Here is an 11,148-nt window from a genome sequence, read left to right as displayed (position 1 = left end):
AAAAAAAAAAACGATGGGCTATAACCCATCGTTTTTTTGTTTTCTTTTTCATTTTTTTTCAAATCCTCAAAAATGATGAAAAACGGCGTGCTATAGTATGCCGTACAGTATGGGCTATTAGACGAGCGTCTAAAAATGGGATAAAAATGTCTAAAAATAGACGTCTAAAACACGTCTAAAAATAGTACGGCATGCTATAGCACGCCGTTTTTCATCATTTTTGAGGATTTGAAAAAAAAAAAAACGATGGGCTATAACCCATCGTTTTTGTTTTTTTTTTTCATTTTTTTCAAATCCTCAAAAATGATGAAAAACGGCGTGCTATAGTATGCCGTACAGTATGGGCTATTAGACGAGCGTCTAAAAATGGGATAAAAATGTCAAAAAATAGACGTCTAAAACACGTCTAAAAATAGACGTGTTTTATCCCATTTTTGACCATGGGCTATAGCCCATACTGTACGGCATACTATAGCAAGCCGTTTTTCATCATTTTTGAGGATTTAAAAAAAAAAAAACGATGGGCTATAACCCATTGTTTTTTTTGTTTTTTTTCATTTTTTTCAAATCCTCAAAAATGATGAAAAACTGCGTGCTATAGTATGCCTTACGATATGGGCTATAGCCCATGGTCCAAAATGATGAAAAACGAGGTTAATTTTTTTTCTACAAAATTTCAAAAAACGATGGGCTATAACCCATGTTTTTTTTTTTTTTTTTTTTTTTATCCTCAAAAATGATGAAAAACGGCGTGCTATAGTATGCCGTACGATATGGGCTATAGCTCATGGTCAAAAATGATGAAAAACGAGGATTAAAAAAATAATCTAAAATTCAAAAAACGATGGGCTATAACCCATGTTTTTTTTTTTGTTTTTTTTTCTTTTCAAATCCTCAAAAATGATGAAAAACGGCGTGCTATAGTATGCCTTACGATATGGGCTATAGCCCATGGTCCAAAATGATGAAAAACGAGGTAAATTGTTTTTTCAAAAAGTTCAAACAACGATGGGCTATAACCCATGTTTTTTTGTTTTCGTTTTTTTTAATCCTCAAAAATGATGAAAAACGGCGTGCTATAGTATGCCGTACAGTATGGGCTATTAGACGAGCGTCTAAAAATGGGATAAGAATGTCTAAAAATAGACGTCTAAAACACGTCTAAAAATAGACGTGTTTTAGACGTCTATTTTTAGATGTTTTTTATCCCATTTTTGACCATGGGCTATAGCCCATACTGTACGGCATACTATAGCAAGCCGTTTTTCCACATTTTTGAGGATTTGAAAAAAAAAAAAAAAACGATGGGCTATAACCCATCGTTTTTTTGTTTTCTTTTTCATTTTTTTTCAAATCCTCAAAAATGATGAAAAACGGCGTGCTATAGTATGCCGTACAGTATGGGCTATTAGACGAGCGTCTAAAAATGGGATAAAAATGTCTAAAAATAGACGTCTAAAACACGTCTAAAAATAGTACGGCATGCTATAGCACGCCGTTTTTCATCATTTTTGAGGATTTGAAAAAAAAAAAAACGATGGGCTATAACCCATCGTTTTTTTTTTTTTTTTTTTTTTTTCAAATCCTCAAAAATGATGAAAAACGGCGTGCTATAGTATGCCGTACAGTATGGGCTATTAGACGAGCGTCTAAAAATGGGATAAAAATGTCTAAAAATAGTAGTTACAATGGACAGAAAGGAGGTATACTCTCGACCAGTGGGAGGCAGCAATGTGCCGGAAGGCATCTAGTCTGCCGGAAACCACAAGAAGAAGAAGAAGAGCAGCTGTACAGTTGAGTTCACTCACCACCAGTTTAAACAACTGACACACTTCTCTGACAGCTCCCTCCGTGTGTACACTCACTGTACGGTTCGCGTAAAACATCAAGCCATTTGCTTGTTTTTTTGTCGCACCGATAAACAAACGGACCCCGCGTTCTCATTTTGAAACGAAGATGCTGTCTTACATCGTTGGTGTAAGTATACAGATAAGAAACAACAACAATGTTTTAAAACGAACAATATTCTTCTCTTCCCATCGCAGTCATGCTAATGCTAATGATAACTTGCCTTATTGGTTAGCATGATGTCCACACACACATACACAGAGGAAAGGCTAGCGACCAGAAAACTATGCCATGATGACTCATTTCTCCTACTGTGCAAGGAGGGCATTTGAGGAACGATTCATGGGAGTGACAACGCCCTAAAAGGACTTTTGGAGGCTTTTATAAGAGGCAGCTTAAATAAATGTGTGTTATATCTCATCTTAAAGCCTGGTCGGTTTTACACGTCGTCGTATGACGGTGCCGCTCGCCCAAATAGCCCTGCATCTTATATACAAGCTCACACAAATGCGAGGCGTTTCGAGCTTTGTGTGTAGATAAGATCGGCTATCTTCGGCGACATGTCACTTAGTTGGAACTGTAGGAGTTGAGGCATATAATACATTTAGTTTGACTCTGTTACATGTATAAGAAGTTGTGAGCTTGTGGATCTGTTATTTTCACAGTAATTCGAATTAGGCTACTGTGAAAATAACAGATCCACAAGCTCACAACTTCTTATAGATTATTTGACAATTTGGCCAATGTTTGACCAGTTTTTATTGTACTACTATTACTATTATAGTACTACTATTGGTAGTTTTGATGCAGTAGCCTACGTGGTATTTTTTTTAGATTAATTAAAAAAACTGTTTAAGTGCCAGGGACGTAATCCCGTAACGCCGACGTCTTTGCAATGAGTGCCAAAGATGACAAGACTAATTTTACATTTTTTTTTTTTTTTTACATTTTTTTTAAAACGCCCTCTCTTTTTTTATAATGGGAGAATTGGCACTCAGAGCCTAAACTGGTGACCACCAGGTGGCGCTGAAGGAGTTTTAAAGTCCTTAATAAAATAATAACACAACATCATAATTTGATAATTGTTTTAAATTCATGCTCTACTTTCGAAATATCGAATAACATAATATAATTCTCAGGGTGTGACGAAACTACTTCGGTAAAATCAGTGGTTTCGGATGTCCTCACTTCACTGTCACCTGAAAAGAAAAATCATGTGGGGACCCCCAGGTTAATTAAGAACCACTAATGTACTATAAATCCTAACGTATGTTTATATATATTTTTTGTCCTCATCAATACAGCTGATCCGGGGTGGCTTTGACTCCATCATAAACCTCATATTTAGACTGCTCTTCCCCAAGAGGAGGCCAGCCCTCACATTAGAGGACCCAAACGTTAAGGTTGCACTACGGATGATAGACAAACAGGTAAATGTATATCTGCATGTCCCCACTCTCAAAGATATTATTGCTGCATCCTTACGTTTCGTGTCCTGCCCGGGATAAGAACCTGCATCTTCTTCTTGTGAGAGACCACCACATTACCGCAGAGGTTTTGAGATGAGATATACTTTATTAATCCCCGAGGGGAAATTGAAGTGTTACAACAGCATAAAGTGCATAGAAACTAAAAAGCTAAAAACTACTGGACAGACAGAGCAACACAGAACAGACACAAATGACATATCACACAAGACCAGACAACCAAGGACCATAATGACTTTGCATTAAAAAGTCTGATGGCAGTTGGCATGAAGGAGAGTCTGTAGCGTTCCGTGCGCATCAGGGGGAGTGTGAGCCTATGGCTGAAGGTGCTCGTCCTATCCCGCAGCACCTCATTTAAGGGGTGGGAGGGATTTGCCCGCATGGAGTCCAGTTTAGCCCCGATCCTCCTCTCCGCGACCGACTGCAGGTTCTCCATTCGGAGGCCAACAACAGAGCTGGCCTTCTTTATAATTTTATTGAGCCTATTGAGCTCACCAGCCTTGATGCCCCCTCCCCAGCATACCACTGCGTAGAATAGAACGCTGGCCACAACAGACTGGTAGAACATCACCAGTAGTCTGCTACACACCCCAAAGGACTTGAGCCTCCTCAGGAGGTACAGTCTGCTCTGTCCCTTCTTGTAGACAGCCTCTGTGTTGTCTCTCCAGTCCAGAGACGCTTAAGGCAGTAGGCCTGCTCATTGTAATTAAGTGTCCTTACTGATAAATAAGTTCTGGATTGTAGTTTCCATAACGTTGCTTTCCTGTATAGAACAATCCATGATTACGTCATGCAAGCTGGTACATAATGTCTTTTCATCCATATTGCTTATTGTCTTTCATGTTTGTTTGAATTGATTATAGCAACTGTCATTATTCAGAAAGTATTCCATTCTTGATAAACATTATGTGCATGGGCAGGTAGTAATTTGACGAATGAAAGTATGAAACCCTCACAGAACCTGAAAACCAAGCGCGGCTGGATAATCTGTGTTAAAATCATTGTGAACTCGGAATAACGGTGTCATTTACATCATGTGATTTTGTATGATTTTAATGCCTTGGTTTTTCTGATTTGCTTGCGTTACAGATTGTCAGCCATGACACAAGGAAATTCCGTTTTGCTCTGCCATCTCCAGAGCACATCCTTGGACTCCCCATCGGTTAGTATTTCCGATTCACTCTGGAGACTTTGGATATTGATGTCCAAGACTTAAAATACAGGTTCTTTAGCTGGCCAGGACATGTTCTAGAGGCCCGAATTCGTAGCCTGTTGTGTTGCATTGGTGACTTTGGTGGGACGCTAATGACATCACGTGCACGTCGCTTAACATCTACGTTATAGGATTTACCAGGTCACGCAAAATGGACCCTTGATATGCATCCAGGCTCATTCCCATGTTGATTCACGCTGCTGTGACACTCAGCAGTCGGCAGCTTTTGAAAACATTGTTGAGGTGTGAAATGTTTGGGGGGACGTCTTGGTACCGCATGCAATGACCAATGCAACACTGTCTATGGCGGATAACTTGTATTCTTCTGGCAGTACACTCGGTATGAGGTACGGTCGCCCATAAACCATCTCGCTACTCGATTATTTTCCCGCCGACCGCTCGGTGCCACGGTTCTTGTATTCTTTATTTAGTTTTACTGAGAATAAGGTTAGAAATAAGTTTAGGGTTAGGCATAGTTTTACTGAGGTTAAGTATAGGGTTAGGTTTACTGAGGCTAGGTTTAAGCATTATTTACTTTAGGAATACCAGGCGGTGCAGTTCCGCAGGCTGTACGCCCGGGGCGAGTTGGTTAAAGGTGAGACTCGTTTGGTATTCGTACACTCCTTGTTAATCATTGTCCTACTGTCAAATAAGTTCTGGAACACTGGCACTACTAATCCTTTCATCTGTGTTGTTGCTTCCAGGGCAGCACATTTATCTATCTACCAAAATAGATGGAAAGCTGGTCGTTCGGCCATACACACCCGTGTCCAGCGATGACGACAAAGGCTACGTAGACCTGGTAGTGAAGGTAGAGACTTCAGAGCAACTTAATATCTTTGCTAGGAATTTGTGCTAGGTTAATATAATATCCATGCATTTCTCTAAATCAAATTTTCCCATTCGTACCGGTTCTCAGATTTACTTCAAGGATGTCAATCCCAAGTATCCAGAAGGTGGGAAGATGAGTCAGTATTTGGAGAGCCTCAAGATCAACGACACGATCGATTTCAGAGGGCCCAGTGGCCTGATCGTCTACAAGGGCAAAGGTGAGAGGTGTCACTGTGGCATCACGGTATAGCTTTCATAGGTAACTTAATGTCTCAACTGATTTACCAACCTTAGAATGACTGATAATGCCATACATTGTATGGCATATCAGTCATTCTAAGGTTGGTAAATGAGAACACTCCTTGCGATTTCTCCCGTTCTCGGTACACGCCGAGACGGCATTCACAGCGACACTAAACCCATGTAAAACCTCTTCAATGGACACATACGTACAATAATCTCAAACATCCAGGTACATTGCGGTTAGTGCAAGGTGTGATGTATGTGCTCAATGGCAAGGAACTATAGATAATATCTTGCATTTTGTGGCTGTCCGTCTCCCAACAGGTACATTTGCTATCCAAGAGGATAAGAAGTCGCCAGCTGTGATAAAGAAAGCCACACAAGTGGGCTTGATTGCTGGTGGAACGGGTAAGGCTTCATTCAGAAATGTTCCCGTTCAACAAAACGCGTCGACATCCACATCCGAAACCACTGATTTCTTTTTAGTAGTTTCGTCACACCCTGAGAATTATATTCTGTTATTCGATATTTCGAAAGTAGAGCATGAATTTAAAACAATTCTCAAATGATGATGTTGGGTTATTTACTCAACACTTTGTTAGAACATTGTCTAAGCATTGACAAAACGTTGCTGCTGTTAATGTTGTGGTACTGTGTGTGCATTTGATTCAGGGATCACTCCCATGCTGCAGCTCGTCACAGCTGTGGTGAAGGATCCTCAGGACACCACCGTGTGTCACCTCCTCTTTGCCAACCAGGTGAATTTCACAAGCACTCTGTGGTCCAATACTAGCTGCAATTTGCAACACTAGATGGTTTCTTTGACCACTCCTATAGACTGCTATTTGTGTGGCTGTGTCCGAGCACGGAAATAGCGTTTGGTCACCACAAAGTGTCACTCTTGCACAGCCTAACACACAGGCCAGGGAGGAGGGCTTGTACAGTACAGTACCACTTGATTTTAAAATGTTCACAACTAAGAATGATAGTGTCATCATCATCTGCCACTTGCTTTCTGATGTCATGGGAATGCGTGATCTCTAGTAAAGAGAGGCCACCCTTGGGCAAGTTACTAAAAATACCACAACTGCCCCACCCCACTTGTACACACACAGACTGAGAAAGACATCTTGCTTCGACCAGAGTTGGAAGAGATTGCGGCCGTCAACCCTGACCGCTTTAAGCTGTGGTTCACCGTGGACCATGCACCCGAGGGTAAGAAAAGCTACTGTAGAGGAGCAGTTCTCTAAGCGGGATTTGGCGACCAGATAACCGCAAAATCTTGTTTAACCCTATCTACAACACTATAAACTCACAATGCACTGTGAGCTTGAAGATCTGCTATTTAAAAATAATCTCGAAAGAAATGTGTAAAATTGGGAATATCTTTTTGAAACCTTTGAACACCACAAATCTTGTACGGAGGAACCTGGCACAATATATTTTCAGATGAGGGCGTCTGCGGCCAAATACATATTAATTTGGCGGTCCTTAACATGAAAACGTTTGAGAACCGCTGCTGTAAACTAAACTAGACGATATAGACGATGACCGTTGAGGGAATCAGATTTAGTTGTGACCTTTTCTGTAGGCCAGTAATAATACCACCCTGCTGCATTTTTTTTTTTTATCCCGTCTGCTTAAACCCAAACCCCTTGTCTGTTTCAGACTGGGAATACAGCCAAGGCTTTATCAGTGAAGAGATGGTGAGGGACCACCTGCCTCCACCCAGCGACGACGCCATCATCCTGTTGTGTGGACCGCCTCCTATGATCCAGTTTGCCTGCAACCCCAATCTGGATAAGGTCGGCCACTCCAACAGCGAGAGGTTCAGCTTCTAGAGGCGTCAGCACTGAGAGCACCGAGCAGCATCGATATATCGGGGTTTAACGCCGAAGACTCGACCCTGAGGCAAATAGTGGGCGCCTTGTGGCGTAAACATATCCAACCCTAAAGCATTTAAGCACTCTTCTTGCAGCGGTTGTAATTGCACTAGATATATATATTTTTGAATTCACGTTGGACCATTTCATGTTAATGTCGAATGTTAATAAAGCTAAATTATACTTCGGTAGAGGTTTGGGTTGTGTGCTGTAGTTAATGCCAGTGACTCCAAATATTAATGAGATATCTTCTATAGTTGAATAGAATTTTGATAATTTAAAAACGGTCCTCATTGTTCGGTCCCTATAGTACAGAGTACCCCAATATATCCAAATTTGCTTTGTGCTAAGAGGGCTTTTGACAGTTTCGCTGTACAATACAAGCCAATTAGAATATACATTTCTAATCAACAACTGAAAATAGTTAAGTAATATCTGCTTCGAAAAAGATTCATACTTGACACAGATTACGGCGTTAAGTTTAGAACACTGACTGGAAGCTGCTAGGTCAAACTGGGTCAGGTGCAGTGTGGAGTTCAATGCAACACACCGTGCTAGAGCTCATTCAGGTACAGTGCTATGCGTGAATCATTGGAGTTGATTTATGGCAAGTTAAACTACATAAGCCAAACCTCTACCAAAGTGGCATTTTGTTTAAAGGATGAAAATGGTTGGTAACCATGTTTGTTTGGCAATTGAGGTGTGTATATAGTAGTTCAGTGTTTGCAAGTGTTCTCAATACTGGCATTTGACACGATTGTCTATGCGTCTTGAGCTGATTATTGCAGACCGTTGATGTGATCACGTGCTGTGGTTTAACCAAATCTATTGCCCCTGTTTGTTTATTTTGCTATTGTATATTTTTATTGAGTTCTCAGTGCCTTAATATTCGTGCAACAACTATTTGTATGCGAGCACTCGTCGCATCTGTCAGTCACAATACCTCATTATTATTGTGAGTCGTTGGAAGTCTTGTACCTACAGTATGGGTTATGCACCACCAGTATGCCATAGATTTGGAATGCGTTTCTAAAACACGTTACATTTTGAATTTGGTTGCCATCTGAATGTGTTTATTCTGTCCGTTGACTAACCACTACATACCACTGAAGTTGTGTTGAATTTTATTATGCAACCCGTTTGTCACCAAATATTGTAATAAAGGTCAAGTTCTCCATCTTAAAATTATTAACTGAGTATGTCGGCACCCTCTACACAGAACGTCTGAGCATTTGGTTCTCACACAAAGTAAAAAGATAACTAGAAGCAAAATAGCCCCAAGTTCTGCTTGCCTTGTGGTGAGGCAGGCTGTAGGGGAAAAAGGTACTGGCCCACTTCGTCTTCAGGTGAAGTCACTATTAAAGACATTAGCACTTTGATTGGAAATAATTGCAAAGAGGCTATTTCACTTAAAACAATGTTTCCTATAATGTTGAAATGTGCCGACATGAGAATTCTTGTATCCGTTTTAGAAACTAATCCAATGAATTAATATAAGTCATACTTATACCAAGACCCTAATTTATAGAGGAAATTATTTGGTGACCCCACTTGATGTTAAATGATTACTATATTAATTATAGTAAAGTATATTACATTTGTAGCCGTGAATAGGATTATTTGACTACAGACTGGTACTAAGACGGCTCCCATTAGAGCAGGGGCTAATATAATGCATTTGGGTTTGTGGTTAGAAGCAAAACCTCCACCAGAGGGTGCTAAAGCTTTTTTCATGTCATGATAGTGTTGCAAAAGCTGCCAGTACCACAGCTAGTAGTGGCAAATTCACCAAAGCCCTAATTAAAGTCTGGGATGGATAAGGGAGCTCATACAGCTCATACATTGCTTGCAGATATCCCAAATGGCCTCCATGCCAGTGACAGGAGGCTAAGATAAAACTGCCATTTTTGTTCTAGTATAGCAAAAAGGTGACAGACAATTATCTGGAGAGCCCAATTGCTGCAGGATGTCAGCTTTGTCAAAGTAGTCCCAAAATACAGTAAATATGCCAATATTCCATTTCTTAGGGCGTATGAAGTATGGACACTTACTTTTTATATATCAATGCTAGTTTTCCACCACCAGCTAAACAAATATATCATTAAAATCTGAAACCTTGTATGTGGTCGTTGCCAAGACTGAACAAAAGGTTCAGATATACTAATGATGCCATTGAACAACTTAAGTGAAGTCAAAGCGAAGTCTGAAGAGATTGTTTCTTTGTTGCTGTGGCCATTTCTGGTGTATTTCAGCAGGATTAGAAATCTAAAAGCAAAAACAACAGTTATATAACTATAAAACAGCAGTTTATCAAACAAACAAAACAAGAAGTTCTTAACACTTCCCAACTACTGTATACTACTGGTTTGGAAGTAATGGGCAGATCAACAGTAAATATGCATTTTCAAAATTTTATTAACAAAATTTAAAAAATAGAACCGTACATAGTCTTTTATGATATGGCTATGGCTTACATTAAGAATAACTTTGGTCTATAATAGAGAGTAAGAAAACCCTACTCACAATCATCACATTTCTGCAATAACGCAGGGCAACTTGAGTACCAGAAATCATAATCATATGTGCCTAGGTGCCGATGAAAATAATTTGTCCAATACATTTGAACGAGAACACTGATATTGTCACAGGCACAATACTGAGGGTGAATTTGTCATAGAGTAGTAAAATTAACTCCTAAATGGGGACGATGCAAAAATAACTTGTATGTGAATATATATATAAAAAGAAAAAACACACTCAAGTCATAATTAAAATCAATGCGCAAAGACATCATACATAAATGTATTGGATGCTGGGTTTTAAGTTCATGCAGTACAATTTCTGACAGCTTCAATAAATATAAATGGTCATGGCTATGGTTGTTTTGGAGAACGCTACACAACAGCAGGAGAGAAATTATAATTAGCAGAGGTCTCAAAGGTTCTTGAAAAAAATAAAAAGTCACCAAATAGGCAGAAGGGTTTGGGGAATGGTTTTTGGCACAGTTTCACAACGGTAGCTTAGCATGTAGCAACTGTAGCTCAGTCTGTCCTTCACACTTTGCAGGCATCCTGTACCGCGCTAACCTCAGGTGGGCAGGCGAGGGTCTCCCGAAAAAACTGGTCATCTTCCAGCATGCTCTGCAACACATAGCAGCAACTCAGACTTCATAAAAAATAAAAATAAACACCCTGACACTTACATGCATGTGTGTGTGTGTGTGTGTGTGTGTGTGTGTGTGTACTGTATATGTGAGAGCATTTTTAGGATATATTTTACCGTCAGATTGTTGATACCCTCGGAGAAAGCGCCTATCTGTCTAACAGTCCCCTCCGAGTCTTCCATCTACACAGTCAGGAACACACACAGACTTCAGTGCCAAAATGGTACCAGATTACAACGAGCATTAGTGAGGACCAATTATGTGAAGATATGTTGAAAATGGGTGAAGTCATCCTTTAAATTTTGGGCGGGAACCCTTTTTGGTGTTAGCATTATGACTCCCACTTTTAGACCAGAGCGGCCAATGCGTTCCTCCAGGCTTTCAATTTTTGCACCAACAAAAATGAAAGCCTGGTACCGAGGCTATACTTTTAGTAGATCGCCTATTTTCAAAAGATTTTAATACATTTGAAAACATGAA

At 40.0% G+C, this 11,148-nt stretch overlaps 2 protein-coding genes across 4 annotated transcripts in view; one reads left to right on the top strand and one right to left on the bottom strand.

The window, feature by feature from the left end:
- The first annotated feature begins 1,786 nt into the window (after positions 1-1,786).
- Positions 1,787-8,690, top strand: LOC310853402 (NADH-cytochrome b5 reductase 3-like). Its single transcript, XM_083757732.1, has 9 exons — positions 1,787-1,977; positions 3,153-3,278; positions 4,425-4,497; positions 5,253-5,359; positions 5,468-5,597; positions 5,947-6,030; positions 6,295-6,380; positions 6,738-6,837; positions 7,291-8,690. Exons 1-9 carry the CDS (start codon positions 1,957-1,959, stop codon positions 7,461-7,463), a joined length of 900 nt encoding a protein of 299 aa, XP_083613858.1. The 5' UTR covers positions 1,787-1,956; the 3' UTR covers positions 7,464-8,690.
- Positions 8,691-9,902: 1,212 nt separating this feature from the next.
- The window catches only part of ppfibp1a (PPFIA binding protein 1a), a 42,084-nt gene continuing 40,838 nt past the window's right edge, over positions 9,903-11,148 (bottom strand). For all 3 annotated transcript variants that reach the window (XM_083794494.1, XM_083794495.1, XM_083794496.1), the window contains 2 exons: positions 10,785-10,850; positions 9,903-10,645 (listed from right to left, as the gene is read on the bottom strand). In XM_083794494.1, the coding sequence (XP_083650620.1) occupies positions 10,559-10,645; positions 10,785-10,850 (153 nt within the window). In that variant the 3' untranslated portion in view covers positions 9,903-10,558. The remainder of the gene's footprint in view (positions 10,646-10,784; positions 10,851-11,148) is intronic.

This window comes from Protomyctophum parallelum, assembly GCF_964188405.1.
Source record: "Protomyctophum parallelum genome assembly, chromosome: 22".
Lineage (NCBI taxonomy): Eukaryota > Metazoa > Chordata > Actinopteri > Myctophiformes > Myctophidae > Protomyctophum > Protomyctophum parallelum.
The sequence above is the reverse complement of the archived record's forward strand: the minus strand, read 5'-3'. Positions and strand labels throughout refer to the sequence as shown.

Bases quoted from the DNA above. Each gene is read 5' to 3' on its own strand.
- LOC310853402 (XM_083757732.1), top strand. From the start codon at position 1,957: ATGCTGTCTTACATCGTTGGT. The intron at 1,978-3,152 runs GTAAGTATACAG...TCATCAATACAG, and splicing joins TGCTGTCTTACATCGTTGGT to CTGATCCGGGGTGGCTTTGA. The intron at 6,031-6,294 runs GTAAGGCTTCAT...CATTTGATTCAG, and splicing joins CTTGATTGCTGGTGGAACGG to GGATCACTCCCATGCTGCAG.